At 47.8% G+C, this 19,140-nt stretch overlaps 1 protein-coding gene across 1 annotated transcript in view; it reads left to right on the top strand.

Annotated features, from left to right (window-relative positions):
* Window positions 1-19,140, top strand: part of LOC311344803 (uncharacterized protein) — a gene marked incomplete at both ends in the record, with an annotated part of 203,595 nt that overhangs the window by 138,991 nt on the left and 45,464 nt on the right. The window contains 1 exon segment of the mRNA XM_084469142.1: window positions 15,506-15,787. Coding sequence (XP_084325268.1) covers window positions 15,506-15,787 — 282 coding nt within the window.

Genomic DNA, 19,140 nt, shown 5'->3' with positions numbered 1-19,140 from the left:
ACACGCTGTCACACAGGTCTGCGGCGTGTAATGGGACTAAACGCTCTGTTTATAGGTCCTTCTGCGGGCTTACGGAACGCAGAGACCAGGGCCAGACCCCGGGGCCTGGGGGAACAGCTGCTGGAGGCATGGCGTGATGCCGACAGATGCCTGAGAGAGAGAGAGAGGGAAAGGAAGATGGGGGAGGGATGGGGGGGTGGGCCCACTTCCTGTGTGCAAGCATTGGCTTTCACCCCCCCATTTGTGTCGCGACCCCGAGTCTGCGGGATGTTTAAATATGCATGCACACTATTTAGAGTTTTATTCATCGGGAAAACGATTCAGGGTCTGGGGGGTCGACAGGGTTAACGTTAATGACCTTTAATTTAATAACCTTTCGAGAAAAGAGTTTAGAGGAATGCAAACAGTTACTCAAAGAACACTACATCTGCTTTCGCTGTTGCTCCTCCACAGAGCATCTCGCCAGGAACTGCTCCACCGATGTCAAATGTATGGAATGTGAGAGCACCAACCACATGACAGCACTACACCCTGGACCAGCAACCTGGAAGTCCAAGTCGTCCCCTCCCGCTTCAGAGCATAGTGGGGAGGAGGACAAAGCGGAGGCTCAGGAGGTCACTTCGAGGTGCACTCAAGTGTGTGGCAAAGGATTAAGTGTGAGAACCTGTGCTAAGATCTGCCTCGTCAGCGTGTACCCCACTGGACACAGACAGGAGTCCCTTGCACGTTCAGAGTTCTTCGATGTCTTTAAGATCTCTGGGTGCTCCTACGAATACACTCTCAAGACATGTGCAGGGCTTGAAGAGACAGCGGGGAGAAGAGCCATCGGTTACACTATCGAGTCACTGGACAAGAAACTTAGCTTTCCTCTACCTACGCTTCTCGAATGAAGTCCCTGACAATCGAGCTGAGATACCTACCCACCATCCAAACCATCCAGTACCTACCTTCACATATAGCTTAGGAAAGCTAGCAGAAGACAGCTTAGGCCAAGCCATCTTCACTCGTACTGCCGATGATCACAGACTTGCACCTTCCATGGAGGATCTAGAGTTCCTTCACATCATGGATGCTGAGTTCCACCAAGACAGCTCCAAAAGCTGGGTCGGACATCTGCCTTTCCGATCCCCAAGACAACGGCTGCCCAACAACAGGAGACAAGCGCATGACCGCCTCCTCTCGCTCCTCCGCACTCTGGAAAAACGACCGCAGATGAAGGCCCACTTTCTAGAGTTCATGCAGAACATGCTTAGCAGAGAACATGCAGAGATTGCTCCACTCCTGCAAGTAGGGAAAGAATGCTGGTACTTACCCCTGTTCGGCGTGTACCATCCCAAAAAGCCGGACAAGATCCGAGTGGTCCTCGACAGCAGCGCATCACATGAAGGAGTCTCACTCAACGATGTCCTGCTCACCGGCCCGGACCTGAACAACAGCCTGCTAGGCGTACTCATGAGGTTCAGGAAGGAGCAAGTAGCCATTACGGCTGACATCAAACACATGTTCCACTGCTTTGTGGTGAAGGAAGACCACAGGGACTATCTCTGCTTCCTATGGTACAGGGACAATGATCCTACCTGCAATGTCGTGGACTACCGGATGCGAGTGCACCTTTTCGGGAACAGTCCTTCTCCTGTTGTGGCCGTGTATGGTCTGAGAAGAGCGGCCAAAGAAGCAGAGGCAGAGTATGGCAGTGACGCAAGGAGACTCATTGAACGTGAGTTCTATGTTGACGATGCTTTGAAGTCGTTCGCTACCGAGGAAGAGGCCATCAGCGTTCTTGGACGAACACAGAAGATGCTTTCAGCCTCTAACCTCAGGTTGCACAAGATTGCATCAAATCAACCAGCAGTCATTCATGCATTCCCACCTCAAGATCGCTCCAAAGACATCAACAACTTGGATCTCTTTGTCGATGACCTGCCAGTCCAACGTAGTCTTGGATTGTCTTGGAACATGCGAGCAGACACCTTCACATTCCAGATTGAAAACGACGAAAAGCCATTCGCTCGCAGAGGGGTGCTGTCAACCGTAAACAGTCTATATGACCCTCTAGGGTTTGTTGCACCGGTCTTTGTTCACGGAAGGCTGATACTCAGAGAGCTCACCACGCAGGCAGAGGATTGGGACTCACCACTCCCAAAAAACATGGAGATCGAGTGGACAAGATGGAAAGAGTCGCTTCAGGACTTACAGGACCTCCAGATACCTCGTCCTTACACGTCCCTCTCTACCGCAGGTGCACAAGTAAGAGAACTGCGTTTTTGCAGATGCATCGGTGAAAGCTGTCGCAGCTGTGGCCTACATTAAGGTGACGAACCACGAAAACCAACCCGAGGTTGGCTTTGTCTTCGGGAAGGCAAAGCTGGTGCCTCAGCCTGACCTCACTATCCCAAGACTAGAGTTGTGCACTGCTGTACTTGCCGTGGAGATAGCCGAGCTGATAGTTGAAGAGATGGATGTCACATTCAACAACATCACATACTACACAGATAGCAAGGTTGTCTTGGGATACATCCACAATCAGTCGAGGAGATTCTATGTGTTTGTGCATAACAGGGTTCAACGTATCCGTCAATCACCCTGTCTCGGCCAGTGGAGTGAATCCTTGTCCATGCCTGAAACTGAAGAGAGCTACGACCTCATCGATCCTTCCTCTGACTCTGAAGTAAGTCCTCAGGTGACCACAAGTATCACACATGCAGCCATAGGTATGGTTCATCCTCAACGCTTTGAACACTTCTCTAAGTTCAGCACTCTTGTCACAGCAGTTGCACACCTGATCCATGTAGCACACTCCTTCATCCGCCCTGTGCAAGGCAAGTGCCAAGGGTGGCACATCTGTCGTCCTACAGAGGAAGAGCTGGCGAGAGCTAAAGTGTGCATCATGAGGAGTGTTCAGAACCATTGTTATGCAGAAGAGCTGAAGTGCATAGCCAAAGGGTTCCCCATTCCATCCTCCAGCAGCCTCTGGAAGTTGCATCCTCTCCAAGACCCAGACCAACTCCTAAGAGTAGGAGGACGCACAGCACAAGCAGGTTTAAACATGAATGAAACACACCCCATCATCATCCCTGGCCAGCATCATCTGGCGACTCTGCTGGTGTGTCACTATCACGAGGCTGTGAAACACCAGAGAAGACATCTTACTGAAGGTGCCATACTAAAGGGCTGCTGGTTTCTGGCTGGTGGGAGCAAAACGCTGTATCGGCAGTCTGCTGTACAGATGCGTCACCTGCAGGAAACTGCGAGGAAAAACCGAACATCAACAGATGGCCAATCTGCCAGCAGAACGACTCCAAGTATCACCTCCATTCACCTACGTAGGTGTTGATGTTTTTGGGCCATGGGAAGTCGTCTCACGCCGCACAAGAGGAGGACACGCTAACTCTAAATGATGGGCTGTGATGTTCTCATGCATGAGTTCAAGGGCAGTTCATATTGAAGTGATCGAGGCAATCAGCACCAGCAGCTTGATCAACGCTTTGAGAAGGTTCTTTGCCATCAGGGGCCCCGCAAAACAAGTCCTACTTTCCAGAAAGTGGAAAAGTACCTGAGCACTCAGAGTTGCACCTGGGTGTTTAATCCGCCCCACGCATCCCACATGGGGGGAGCGTGGGAACGTATGATTGGCATCACTCGCCGTATACTGGATTGTATGCTGTTGGAAGAAAAGAAATCTCGTCTGACCCATGAAGTTCTCACAACATTCATGTCCGAGGTAACTGCTGTCATGAACGCGAGACCACTCATCCCAGTGTCATCAGATCCGGAGTCACCTCTCATCCTCACCCCAGCAATGCTCCTGACCCTCAAAACAGGCTCTACTCCTCCTCCTCCTCCTGGCCACTTTGATGAGGCAGATCTCTTCGAAGAGGAATGGAAGCAAGTTCATAGCCTAGCTGACATATTTTGGAGCAGATGGAGGCGTGAATATCTCAAAACCCTGCAGCTACGTCACAAGTGGCAAGGAAAGAAGCCTTGTCTCCAAGAAGGGGACATCATTCTCTTAAAAGATAGTCAAGCAAAGAGAGATGAATGGCCCATGGGCATTCTCACCAAGACCTTTCCAGGAGAAGATGGACTGGTTCGGAAAGTTGAAGTGGAAGTCGTCAAAGGTGGAACCAAGAAGACTTTCTTTCGTCCTGTTACAGAAGTTGTTCTGCTTTTGTCTCCTAAGACTGATTCTGTTAATTAATGTAGAGTCTTGTAAGACCCTAAGCGGGGAGTGTTCTGCCCCTGGCATTGGAAGTGTGTTTTTTGTAATGTGTGTGGCATAGGTGCCTGTACCTTTAAGAGGGAATGCTCTCAGGGAGGGGCTGCTAATTAGGTGACCGGAAGTCACAAGCACGTTATTCACGTAGAGAGCATGCAGGATCGACAGATTGATCAGCTCTTCCATTAAGATGCAGTTCTGCATCTTCTTGTTTGTTAAAGCAACGTCTGTAAGTATTATCTTTATTTTCCATGTGTTGAATTATAGATTTACTTCTTTATGCTTACTGTTTAGCTTTATTAATACTTACCTTATGTTTGTATTGTCTTTACAGTTTCACGAAATTACCATTAAACTACATGAGTAATCCTCAACACGCTGTGGAGTTTTTTGGGAGACGTTTAACTGAGTGGATAGTTAGCTTGCTTGGCTAGCGAGCCCATTACAGTTAACGTGTTTCCCCCAGTTGTGGGAATGCGGAGGTTGTGGAGGTGGTGGAGGTGGTGGAGGTGGCGTCAGTGGGGGCAAGAGGCAGGGGAAGGCGCGTGCAGCAGGGGAGAGGCACTGAGCCATCACACTTGGCACGGACCTTTTATGACAGCGGCTGTGGCGGAAGGCGGGGCTGCTCTTTGAAGCCACGGGGGGTACGTTACAGCTGGTGCTCTCACTTCTGTCTGCTTCTGTCTCCCTCCGCGACGCCACCGCCCTCTCCTCCCGGGGAGACGTATCCCTGCCCTGGAGCAGGAGGGGGGAGGAGGGGCGAGGCGGTGCTGGTCTCCTGGTAGGAGGCCTACCTGTCTCTGCACCTCATCCGCTGGCCTATCTTCTGGCAAATACATGATATTAAGTGTGAGGCACGTGTACGTGTATGTGTGTGTGTGTGTGTGTGTGTGTGTGTGTGTGTGTGTGTGTGTGTGTGTGTGTGTGTGTGTGTGTGTGTGTGTGTGTGTGTGTGTGTGTGTGTGTGCCTAGATTCGTGCATGCGTGTGTGTGTGTGTATATGTGTACATGGGTTTGTGTGTGTGTGCGTGTGTGTGTGTGCGTGTGTGCTTTTTATGCGTTCAATTCAGCCCCATAAAACAGCCAGTTAAACCCAAGCGTTCACTTTTCCGTCGTTTAAAACTCCATCGGTGGGTTTATTCATCTGGCAATTTGCAGTTTGAGGATCCTACACATTTTTACTGAACACAACAGTGAGGGCTCCTCAGCCAAACCATCATATTACAAACGACAGCGTCAGATTGGGCGGGGGGGGGGGGGGGGGGCTGCTGTCATTTCCCTATTCCAAAACAATTGCTCGGTGTGCGGGCCAGCCCTGCAGTCGGCGGGCGCGCCTCCCAGAGGGCATGTTATCCATCAAGCAATTGATTTGTGAGAGGCTGGGAGGCGGGCTCCCGGGAGGCTGATCAGAGGGCTTGATTCGAAGGGCGTACCCCTTCCACCAGCCGCCGTCAACCACCACCCCCTCCAAACACACACACACCAATACACGCCCCCTCCCTGTTTATTCAAATCGAAACAACTTTTCCATTTTTTTTGATAGCTCTATTTTTTTAGGCCGCCAGTTTTCACCCTGGCGGCCCCTTGCCGACTATTTGGGATTGGAGGAGCAATTTCCAAGTTGACTTTCTGATGCACTTTGATTGAACGACCGGCAGAAGTCACTAATGGCAAAGCGACGCTCGAACTCCAGGCTTCCTCAGCAGTGCAAACAGAGAAGCAGAAAAGCACTTTGAAGCTCGATAGTGGCCGGGGTCGGTCACACTCGGCCGCTCCTTAACCAACACAGCGGTGAGACTCACATACAGAGAGGGCGAGCGTCTCCCACCTCTCCGTGGCGGGGCTCAAACACGGTCCTTTCAGGGCAGAATCGTGCTAAGAGTCATTTCCGCCATCACGGACGCAGACGTACGTGTGGAGAGCTTGCAATCCCAGCGCACGCACGCTTTTTAATGTCATTGTGTTATCAAATCGCATCTGGCGCACGTCTGTTTAAATGTTTTGATTTACTCTTTGAGAGCGAATCACAATAACCATAATAATAATTGTGATTACTTGACGAAGAAAGGGGAATTGAATGGTAATGGCGGGCTATGATTGCTTCCTATTGATGGTAGAATAACAAATGATGTCGACGGAAGCCACGGAAGCTGCTCGTCGTGAACAGCCATCATTGTAAACCAGTCATGCTGTAATATATTAATGAGCCAGAGTTTTCCTCCATTATGTATTCCACACCCATACCGTCCTCGCAGCCAACAGAAGCAGCTCTTCATAATGCAAGGAGTTTATGCTTTAATTTTACTAAAGTGGTCAGATTTATGCATTTTGAATAATGAACATCAGTGGGCATTACCTCACACATTAAGACACACACACACACACTCCAATACACGTTCATGCACACCCATATACACATGCCCACACACACACACACACACACACACCCAAGCCTGCATGCACGCCCAAACCGACACACACATACACTCACGCAAGCACACACACATATACATATATACACTAACACAATCACACACACACACACACACACACCCAGACACACACAGACATCCACACACACCCACATGCACACCCACACACGCTTGCCCAGCACTGCTGCTTTTTTTAACTGGGCCATGACATATTCATTCGCACACATATTCAATCAAATGCATATGCGCTTGCATAAATATATAAGTACGATTGTGATACATTTACTTAAAGCTCATGCTAATTTAAAAAGTGCTCCATCACCCGCTGGTGTAAGCGTGACTCTGGGAGAGTTTAGCAGTTCCTTCTTAAGAGGAGATTACAGGATCAGACTATCAAGGATTCCCGTTGGCTTAAAGTTTCAGACATGGCTAGCCTGGGTTGTTTATGCAATGCCTCCATTAATGTGTCTGCCCTCATATCACCTCCCAGGCACGTTGGATCGACTGGTTTAACTCGGAGTGGAAGATCTCACTCTCCGTATGATCGAGCTTACACTTCGTAGCGAGACACACGGCAGCCTCCTAAGACCTTGGGACAGCCACCTGGCAGTATGTCGAAACGCCCTGCTTACCATAGACACACAGCACAGGGTTCTCACTCCTACAAGCTTGTTCCCTGTGTGTGTGTGTGTGTGCGTGTGTGTGTGTGTGTGTGTGTGTGTGTGTGTGTTGCTGCAGCCCTGTCATGTCTTATGAATGCCCTGTGCTCTGCTACGCGACGCTTTATCAGTTGGTGGCTGACCCACTAGAGCTCCCCAGTCACATACTCTCCTCTGACGGCATGTTTCTCTCCTGACCGAATGCTCTCCAACAGCCCCCTGGCCTTATAATCTGGCCAAATGGTTCCTCCAATCATTCCAATCTTTAATGCCAACATTTGCCATTCTCCACAACCTGCTGTTTACTGTGACAAGATAGATGGAGCAAGGGAGAGAGAGAGAGAGAGAGAGAGAGGCAGGAAGGGTAGAGAGAGAGAGGAGGGCGAGAGAGAGAGAGAGAGAGGAGGGGGAGAGCGCGCGAGAGCGAGAGAGAGAGGCAGGAAGGGTAGAGAGAGAGGGGAGGCATATCTCTCCTCTCAGTTCCTCCCAGAAACTGAGAGGAACAGACAGGAACAGAGATATGGGGAGGGAGATAGGGGCGAGAGAGAGAGAGAGAGAAAGACAGAGCTGGAAAAGAGAGAGGTAGAGATAGAGAGAGAGAGGGGGAGAAGAGAGGGAGGGAGAGAGGAAGGGAAAGAGAGACAGAGAAGGAGAAAAGAGGTAGAGAGAGAGGGTGAGAAGGAAGAGGGAGGGGGGGAGAGGGCGGGAAAGAGTGGGAGAGAGAGATTGGGAGAAAGAGAGAGAGAGAGAGAGGATCTGAGTGTGTGTGTGTGTGTGAGAGCCTCTGTAATGCTAAGAACAGTCCTATTACTCTTGTATATGATATATATAGGACACTCAGTGCTGTGCCTCACCCTGGAGTATCCACTATCGCTCTATGTCTACCTATAGTCGCCTCTCACCGCCCCACGCCTCCCCTCCTCGTTTCCCCTCCTTTGTCCCCAATCCCTCTCAGCAGGTTGCAATATTTCCCTGACAACAAAGCGAGGGGGTTGGGTGAGTGGGTTATACACTTGCTCCAGTTACATCAAAAAAGGGAAAAAAAATCCCTGACTCAAGCGCATCGCTGACGAGACAAACAATAATACCGTCCATTTCCCTACATTCGTCCAGCCTTGACCCTCTTTACACAGCCACACACACATCTGCACACGCGTACAGACACACACACACACATGCATACACAACACACACTCATTCTTGGGCACACATATGCACACACACACACACGCGCACGCACACACACAAACAAATAAAATACACTCAAACATACATCCATGCACGGGCGCACACTATCACATGCACACACCTACACACATACAAACACACACACACTGTCACTCACATACACACATACCATCACTTATGTGTGTGTGTATATACACACACATAGAAACACACAATTACACACAAACAACCTGAGTTAGCCCCGGCTATCCCTGCCTTGCTGATGAACAGAGTGGTGGTCTCTGTGCGGCCCTGCTCGGGGGGAACCGGGCGTTCCCAGTCAACTAAGTGGCCCGCTAATGCTTTCTGCTCTGTCTGCCATTTATTTAATGCTCCAGGGCCTGCCTTGCTTTCCACAGTATGGATGCATCACACACCTGATGGGCCAAGCACGCACGTGAGCACACACACACACACACACAAAAACACACACACATTCAAACCCACAAACACACGCACACGCTTGTCTGAGGATGCATCCATCCTCAAACAAGCGCAAAGTCATTACAAGCGCACACGGTGGTACACACACATCTATTAATGCGGCCTTACACACACCGAACACATGCACCAGCATACAAACACACTGATAGCACTCTTCATCTTCTCTGTGTTTATCTCTCTATTCATCCTTCTGTTTGCCTCTGCTCATGCAAACCCACAAAAGCAATGTTTTGCGGCTCCTGGGGGCTTGCCATGACCTTAGGAGGAATCTCCTGAGTGCGTTCTTATTTGTGCACGTCAACACAAACATGAAGGAGCAAACCCTATGGGCAACATTGTAGACCATTTCTCTGGTGGGATTCTATGGGATGTAAAATATTTGCTCAGCCGATTCCTGACACACTGTTTACCTGCAGGAAACTCCTTTAAATGTGCTACAGGAAATCAATCGCTCTCCTGAGGAGCAGTTGAGTGAAGTCCAGAGTTCAGAGTAAATTTTCTGGTATTGCATTAATTGAAGTTTCTGTACAAAGAAAAAAGGAAAAAGTGCATTCTATGCTTGTAGGGATGGGATTTATTTCATTTGGGTATAATGTTAAATACATACGCTTGAATATGTTGTATTCGAGGCCAACCAGAGCACTACAATAGGTCATTGTCTAAAATGTTTTCTTCTGTCACAGAGTGAGCGTATAGAAAACTATCAGAGCTATTACAAGGTTATTTGTGGTAGAAAATATATTAAATAATATGAGAAAAAGCAGTATTCAAGACTTTCAAAATGCATATATCAAAGCATCAGTACTGATAATCGATTGAAGCATTTAAAGAGGCTGGATTCAGTCTTCCCACTCAATACAGTAGAATGCTATGCTAAGCCAGAACTAAACACCAAACAGGTACTGTGTGTAGTACCTGTATTTTATACATGTATTTATTATTCCGCCTTGTACCAGTTTGAGCATGATATTGTACTTATAAATAAACAGTGTCCTTGACACTAACTGTCTAAGCTTTTTTACCTCACACACTTGGTTCTGAATACCAAAATAATGATTTAGCTTAAAGCTAGGGTAGGCAATTTGTAGAAACCAGCCATAGTAAGCTAGATTCTGAATGTATCCAACCAGAAAGATCCCACCCCTTCATTCAGGCCTCCCTCTGATGCCCCTCCCCCAAAATACGACTAGCCTGCTAGCTTTAACAACAGGGCTGTTTCCCGATGTGAAGGAAGCATGCTCAACGGCTGCCCTTTAAGGGCGCCACGTCACAGAACAAGCACTGTTCCAATGTCGAGAACACTCGGAAATTCGCGCCCTTTTCGCGTCCTTTGTTTTTGAGAATTCCGAGATTTTTCAAGGATGCATCGATGCATCCTCAACGAGCCAAAACCCCCGCAATCCTTTGCGTTCACTTGCGCTGCGCGGGGTATTTAAAACATTGCTTTATACAAGTGAAGTTATTTGAACGTTTTCAGGAATATTTTGTGATGTATTGCTTTTTATAGATTAATCATGTAAATGCAAACAATTAAGCTTAAAGACCTGTGCAATTTTTTTCAAACGTTTTTGCAACATAATGATTTAATAATAATTTTGCATGGATTGATTTGTTTTAATATGAACTTAGCTGGTGTTTAAACAAACTACTGTATCCAATAACAATTTCAACAATTAAAATATTACAATATTTACCACTGGAGCAGTATTAAAAAGCAGAAGCGGAAACGCTTCCACACTAGCAAGTCGTTCCAAACTCTGAACGCTACAATCGCTAGGCAGCACTCTAGCCTCGTCTCCAAAGGACGTGCCTTGCAATGAAGCGTTCTATCAAGGCTGCAGCCTTCACACTGGGAAACAGCAAAGGTCTGCCTAACCTTGTGGTAGACTCTGGCCAGTGTATGCAGGTAGCCGGGTAGGTAGGTAGACAGACAGGTAAGCCATCCGATCATTTAATTAGGGCTATCGAAATGATTGGACGTCTATGACAGCGACCTGCTACTGAATTTGTTATTTTATTGTCAGAGTAATTGATTTAGCGATAAACATCGCCATGTTGAGATAATCTCAACTAATATGACAAAATAATAATAATAATAATAATATGACAAGAATGCAATATGACAAGAATAGCACGTTTTATTTTCTCTTACTTATTATTTCTCTTACTTATTATTACCTGAAAAATTACTTACTTATAATCCCGTTTTAATTGTAGAAGTGGGCTTGTACATTAGCCACCATTTTGGATGAATACTAAGAAGCTGAATGAAATATATAAATACTAGTATAGATACAATATATTTAGTGTCACTGTGTCTCGAGAGCAGAGCCACAACACCACAGGTGGCCTACTGTGCCCTTATGGCACTTCACTGATTCCAACTTTCCTTTCTGATTCCTGTAAATGGGCTTTGGCAACGTGTGGAATATCGTAAATGCGTGAACACATATTTTAATGCCCAAATGTTAGTGTACGGTAAGAACATTCCAATAAAATAGGAAATTTATGTATCAATAAAAAAGCATGTTTTGGAAGGATCAGGTGAAACAGAAAACAAATGAGCTTATATTCCCACTATGTATATTGAAATAATAAACCCTGCTGTTATAGTTTGCATTCATTTGCATAAATAAGGAACACAATAAAATGGAGAGACAAACATGGAAAAAAAAAATACACACACACACACACATACACACACACACACACACACACGGAAACACACATACGGACACACACACACACTCAGGCAAGCTGTTCTGGCTGTCTAACACTATGATGCCTGCTCCCAATGTGTGGTAGCCTAAACAGGGCTCTGTGTTGGCTGGGGCGGGCCTGTGTCCTGGCCGCGGCAGAGTAGGAGCTGTCCATGGGCCTGACTGGCCGGCTGAGCCAGAACAGGAGCTGTCCATGGTCCTGACTGGCTGAGCGGCTGAGGCAGAACAGGAGCTGTCCAGAGTGCTGAAGCCAGCTGCTGCTGCTCACTGCTGGTGGTAAGGCTGCTAAGGCTGCTGTTGCTTTAGCACGCGGCTCCGCACCGCAAGGATCCCTTAAGTGTCATGATCCCTCTCATGTGGGAGAGCTCTCAGTAGCATGACACGGGAGTGTATGATCACAAGGGAAACATGAAAATAATTCAATCAGCAACATTGGAAAAATAGGATGTGATCTCACTGTTTACAACCTTATTTGGCATCATTTGAAAAAAACAAACAAACAAACATTGAATTGTTTGTAAACCTGAAATTGAGTTTTTTTGAAAAAGAGCACAAATAGTATAGTTGATGAAAATATTTTATTGGCATTTGAGGAATCGACAGAGTGTTTTAATAATGACCCCTCCCCACCCCCTCCTTTTATCCCCCGACCCCGCCCCCCTTTAACCAACCTCTCCGGGCTCCTCATCATAGCTCAATGAGCAATACTGCTAATGAACCGGGTACATTGATGTCAAATTAAAAAAAGTTGGTTCATTTTGAAGAATAACATAATGAAAATGAACAAGAAAAAAATGGGATATGTATATTGTGGTTGTGAGTCATTGCATAACAAGTGGTTGGGAGACTTTCATTGCAATGCAATAAAATGGTAGTCAATCTGGGGAAAGGGACTCTTTACATAAATGATCAGGGTTTGCCAGTGACTGTAAAATGTGTCTGTCAAACCCTGCATGGAGAATTAGACATTTTCCAACTACAAAAAAGACATTGTATCACGTAGCCATGAAGATGGTTATGAGGGCAGCGTGTTCTTCCATTAAAAAAAAGCAATCTCTGATGGGCTACAAATGTGTAATTGTTTAAAACCGTAGTTTGTATTCTGTGCTACAGCTTCTCTCTGAAAATAAAAAAAACCGCTTAATTATGCAACATCACAGTACATTTCACAATATACACTATTGCTTTGAGAAAATACAGCATAACGCAATACCCCCACAACACAGCAAACTAATTACTAGTCCCTTTTTGTTTCTGGATATTATCACAAAAGCTAAATTATGTCTGAGCCTTGAGAAACCTGAACACATGAAGGCATGAAAGAAAACAGACAACTCAAACCGCCGACAAACAACGCTGTAAAACACAATGATACTGACACTGTTCAGACGCTGTGACGTGAGCCATAGCGGTTGGACAGAAGGTGATACGAAAACAGCTGGACTCACAACAGGCCAGTGACTTCGCCGCGTCTCTTTCCCCGAAAGGAAGGAGTCAAAACAGAGAAAACATTGGGAGAGAGGTTAATCACAGGGTTACCGTAAAGGAGTCTGCTCTGGGATACTCACCGCTTTCTCCCCTGGAGCACACCTAGCAAACAATTAGCCGAACCAACCAACCACACACACACACACACACACACACCTGAAAGCCATAGAAAGCAGCATGTAAGCGAGGGGAAGAGAGCGAGATGTAAAGATGAACAGGGAGGGAAACAGAACAGCGTAGAGTGCACAACAATTACCTCGGTAAGAATTAACAACGTTATGTCGTTCCTCTTGCCCTTGTGCTGATGGTGAAGGTCGCAGCTGTGGGAGAGGCAGTGGATTAACCGGGGGAGTGCAGCGTGAGTCATGTTGCTGGTGGCAGACGGGCCATTTAATGTGATTTCTGACTTTCCCTACTTAGCAATGTGGGACATGGTTCAAAGGAAAAGCTCAGACAGACTATTGGGGCAGAAGTTGTGTGTGTGGGGGGGTGTTGGGGTTTGTGTGTCTCTGTAGTGTGTGGGGAGGAGATTTGTGTTTGTGTTTGTTTGTGCATGTGCATGTTCTTTATTTGTAACATATGTGTATGATGGAGAGTATTGGGCCATATGTGTGTGTGTGTGTGTGTGTGTGCGTGCGTGTGTGCGAGCGAGCGTGCGTGCGTGCGTGCGTGTATGCGTGTGTGTATGTGTGTGTGGGCTTGTCTGACTCCCACACAGGACATTTTTTTATGTGTGTGTGTGTGTGTGTTTGTGTGTGTGCGTGGATGCGTGCGTGCTTGAGCACACGCTTACACAAACTTGGGCGTAACGATGAATTCAAAGGGAGCCTTTGAAGTATTTTGATGTTCCCTGGCTGCTCTCTGCCAGCTTCCTAAATAGGTCAGAGACTCTCTGCTCTCTGCCTTCTGCACTCACTGCCACAGTCTGCTGCGGGAGGCAGTACGGCCACAACAGCCTCACTACTTAACTCCATATCAACTTAGTTGAACTCGGAGAGAGACAGAGAGAGGGAGAGCGGGAGAGAGGAAGAGAGAGAGAGAGAAAGATGGAGAGAGAGAGAGGGGAAGAGAGAGAGAGAAAGATGGAGAGAGAGAGAGAGGAAGAGAGAGAAAGAAGATGAAGAAGAAGAAGAAAGATGGAGAGAGAGGGAGGCAGGGAGGGATAGAGAGTGAGAAAGAACGTGGGAGAGGGAGAGAGAGAGGGTTTTTATACTGAATGGTTGTGTGTTTTAGATGTTTGCGCTTTGCTCAAAGCTTAATGGGCATGCGAGCTTTGCACACATACAGACACAGCGGGTGGCTGGCGACTGTGGACACCTAAATGACTCGCCGGGAGTGAGGGAGGAGTGACAGTCACACACACTTCAGGGGAGTGCAGGAAGGAAGCTAATGCCAGAAAGGGGCACTGACTACAGCGAAAGACTCAAAAGAGAGAGCAGAGTGAAAGATTCAGTCAAATGGATATAAAATTATTGATGTGTGTGTGTGTGTGTGTGTGGATCTGTGCCAGTGCATGTGCATGTGTGCCAGCATGTTTGCATTCAAGCCTGTGTGTGTATGTGTGTTTTTGTGTGTGTGTGTGTGTGTGTGTGTGTGTGTGTGTGTGTGTGTCTGTATGCTTGTGAGCGTGTGGGAGTGTTTGAGTGTGTTTGTGTCAGTGGCGGTGTGTGTGTGTGTGTGTGTGTGTGTATATATGTGTGTGTATGTGTGTATATATATGTGTGTGTCAGTGGCGGTGTGTGTGTGTTTGGTGGGGGGTGTATGTATGTGGGCGTGTGTGTGTGGATGTGTGCGTGTGGGGTTGTGTGTGTGTGTGTGTGTGTGGATGTGTGCGTGTGGGGTTGTGTGTGTGTGTGTGTGGGCTAGTGGTCTTGCAGGCCATCTGTCAGTGGTGCTGTGCACGGTCTGGTCCTGGCGTCCTGCTGCTGGTTTCATGTAGGACAGTCATTTGCATCTTCCAGAGTGCTGATTCATTTGGTATCTAGACGAGGAAATTTCCTTCCAGACACACACCAGCTCCGTCCAGCGTGTGTGTGTGTGTGTGTGTGTATCTGTGTGTGTGTGTGCGTGTGCGCATCTGTGTGTGTGTGTGTGTGTGTGTGTATCTTAAGACAGTATTGAAGGAGGTGTGGGAACTGCCAGGGATAGAGCAGGCAGTGCTAAGTAGACAAGCTGGAGTCTGGAGGCCTCTGCCACCACAGGACCAGGTGGTCCTGGACCAGGGAAGAGGTCTCCATGTTTCTGGTGCCTCTGCCCTGATTCCAATTCTCTTTTTTTTTTTTTTTCTTAAAATGACCATATACACGGACACACACACAGGCACACACACGCACACACACACACACACACACACACACACACACCGCCACTGACACAAACACACTCAAACACTCCCACACGCTCACAAGCATACAGGCACACACACACACACACACACACACACACACACACACACACACTCACTTCCAAAAACACAAACACCCACACACATGTAGAAACACACACACATACACACACACACACACACACACACACACACAAACTTATACCTACCCCCCCACACACACAAGCACACACACACACACACACACACACACACACGTTCACCAAACAGAAACACACACACACACACACTCGCAATAAATACACAAACCCCCACACACACGAGGACACACCCAAACACATTCAGCACAACACACACACACGCGCTCCTCTTTAGCGGTACAGCCACACTGGTTGTGTTTCCTCTATCTCCCATGGACCCTGTTAGCGGTCTGCACTCCTTCTCCTGCAACAGGGAGAATAAATCAGAGTGAGTGAAGTGCTTGTTTTAGTTGCCAGCGGTGGCGTGTCTAAACCTTAAGGGGGAATGTGGTGATTTATCGTCGCAGGGCTCCAGTCTAGCAACTGTGTCCTGGGAGCAGGACGAGGAATCTGGATTTGCCTCCACTTTGCCCATGTCAGCATGTGAAACACACGACACGCCCCCACCACCACCACCGCGCCTGACGTAGCACCACCACCTCCACCACCACCTCCATCCCCACCACCACCAGCGCCACCTCCACCACCACCGCTCCCAACGCAGCACTACCACCATCACCACCTCCATCCCCACCATCACCACCACCACCACCATCACCACCACCACCACCACCGCTCCCAACGCAGCACCACCACCACTACCACCACCACCACCTCCATCCCCACCATCACTACCACCACCATCACCACCACCATCACCACCACCATCACCACCACCACCACCACCACCACCGCTCCCATTGCAGCACCACCTCCACCACCACCTCCACCGCTCCCAACGCAGCAGCACCACCACCACCACTACCTCCACCACCACCACCACCACCTCTCCCGCGCACACACACACACACACACAAACACAAGGCGCGCACAAACGACCTGTATGTATGTCTGCATAGCCTCTTTTCAGCTCTTGTAATGGAAATAATAGGAAGTCTGATGTGTTTAAGCGTATTCATGGCCAGATATAGCCATATCTACAAGGCCACGGCCCACAGCCGTCCACTCTGTGTAAACACACTCTCAGGATGCAGCCTGACCTTCTAATGCAGCTCCGGCTCCATAGATCAAACCAAGGCTGCATTCAGGTTGCCTCTACTGCAAATGAAGTTCATGGTAAATACTCTGCAACCTGTTGTCCAGGGCTCCACCTGTTAGAGAGGAGGCTGCTGCTTGCCAGCGGTACAACCATAGCACTTTCTGCCACTGTGTGCCACTGTTGCATTTATTTAAGTATTAGCCGTATTAGTCAACCTAAGTGCAATCTCTCATACAGAAACTACCAATACACTCTTGTGCTTTTTTGTGTGCATTAGAAAAACACACAGAGTACAAACACACAGGACATTTGTCCTGTGAGCATCTTAAAAAAAGCCGAGACGTACAAAGAGCCGGGGGGGGGGGGGGGGGAGCAGAGAAGGAGGGTGGGGGTGTGTCTGAAGGAAGGAAGTGAGGGGGTCTTGCTTTCTCTGCTCCTCCCATCTGTTAAGTGGCCCTGTCCCTGGACAACAAGCCAAGCACTGGGTCTCTCTCTCTCTCCATCTCTCTCTCTCTCTCTCTCTCTCTCTCTCTCTCTCTCTCTCTCTCTCTCTCTCTCTCTCTCTCTCTCTCTCTCTCTCTCTCTCTCTCTCTCTCTCTCTCTCTCTCTCCCAAAGACCATTGAATGGCACTTCAAATAGGCTCATCCAAAGACCATACATGCGCATGCATTGCTAGCATGAGACAAGACGTCCACTGGGAGTCCTGTTTCATGTGCTACTACGTCGCTGAGGCCCCGCCCCTCATGGCTGAGAAACAGCCGTCTGGTTAGCTGGCGTGAACCAGACAGACACCTTGTCACTCGTGAAATATGGCTGCCTGCTTTGTTATGACAAACGAGGAGCTATATTTGCAGCCAGCCGTCTCAGTTTATCCCTTCCCTGTTTGTCTCAGTTGACTTTGTTGTAATGTGCGTATCAGCGGACACGCTAATGGAGATGTGTGGGGCTAAGTCTAATGTGTAACATCACCGCCAGGGATCTGCACTCCCCTGTTATAGGCCTGTCGACCGCCTCTGGGATTACGCCCGTTCTAAAGAAAAGACCTGCTTCTCTTGCAGTCCTGGGCAAACATCCTATTCAGTCTGGTATTATCCAACGGGGAATTATATATAAATATTCTCTTGGCCTCTCTCCGTTCCAGGAAAAACACTGGGGAGAGGAATAACATTGCATAGTGGATTCTAGCATAGCTTGGCATAATGCGGTAGCAAGTGTAGCATGGCGTGGTGCACTGTTATGTAGCATCGCTCGCTATAGCATTCCAACATAGCACAAGCATAGCACAGCTTTGCATCGTATATTATGGATGTATCTGTCATGTTTTCAATGCTGCTTCCCTCCTGCCTCCAATGCCCTTCACATTTCATTTTGCCTTTCACATTTCTGAATCTGAAGTTCGCATTCCTTGAGTATGGAAAATTGTCATAATAAATAGAACCTAAAACGTCTGTTTTCACTATACTATTTCAGTGCTAGACAAAGACCTCTGACTGCATGTTCCTCCAGAACTATCTCATTGGGTCCTATGCGTTCCTTTTGTGCCCTTATGGAATAAGGATACCATATAGTTAGGCCTGTGTGTTTATGCCTGTCATCTTGGGTCTGTGAGTGAGAGCTGGAGGTAGATTTTAAAATAGCATTCTGACCTTTCCGTTGGGTTTTTCTCTGTGGCGCTGTCAGCCCTAGCCTCCTCTCCTGAATCGATGGCTGCTCCCCGTGCCTGGCTGCTAACAACATGGCGACACATGTCTGACACTTGAACATGAACACTGTCTAATAATGACCGCGGTCACACCACCAATATGACACACAAGGAATTAACTTTTTCTATAGGTCTCCCACCTCTCTCTCTCTCTGCCTCTCTCTCTGCTTCTCTCTGCCTCTCTCTCTGCCTCTCTCTCTCTCTGCCTCTCTATCTCTCTCTCTCTCTCTATCTCTCTGCGTCTCTATCTCTCTCTCTCTCGCTCTCTCTCTCTATCTCCCTCTCTCACTACTCTCTCCTCCATCTCATTCTCTGTGTGTATAAGTATGTGAATGTGTGAACTTTGGGCACTGCGAGAAATAGCAAATTAACCAAATTGAAAAAGGCAATGGAGTCTTCAGTGCGTAGCGAGCTACTCTTGAGGGTAAAACTATATATATATATATATTAAAAAAAAGGATAAATACAACAGTCATTCATTTACATTTTCATTTAATTTTCCGTTGGCCCGTAGCGCTGTGTACAGAATCAATCTCTCTAACTCCATTTCCAATATATTAAAGAGAGACAGCAGAGAGAGACAGATAGGGAGAGGGAGAGTGAGAGAGAGAGAGAGAGTGATATTGATTGGTTGAGTGTTCATTGTGTCCTCACACAGATTGCACACT

Source organism: Micromesistius poutassou, assembly GCF_964030765.1.
Source record: "Micromesistius poutassou genome assembly, chromosome: 6".
Taxonomy (NCBI): domain Eukaryota; kingdom Metazoa; phylum Chordata; class Actinopteri; order Gadiformes; family Gadidae; genus Micromesistius; species Micromesistius poutassou.
Note: the sequence above shows the minus strand (reverse complement) of the source record. Positions and strands in the feature narration are given on the sequence as shown.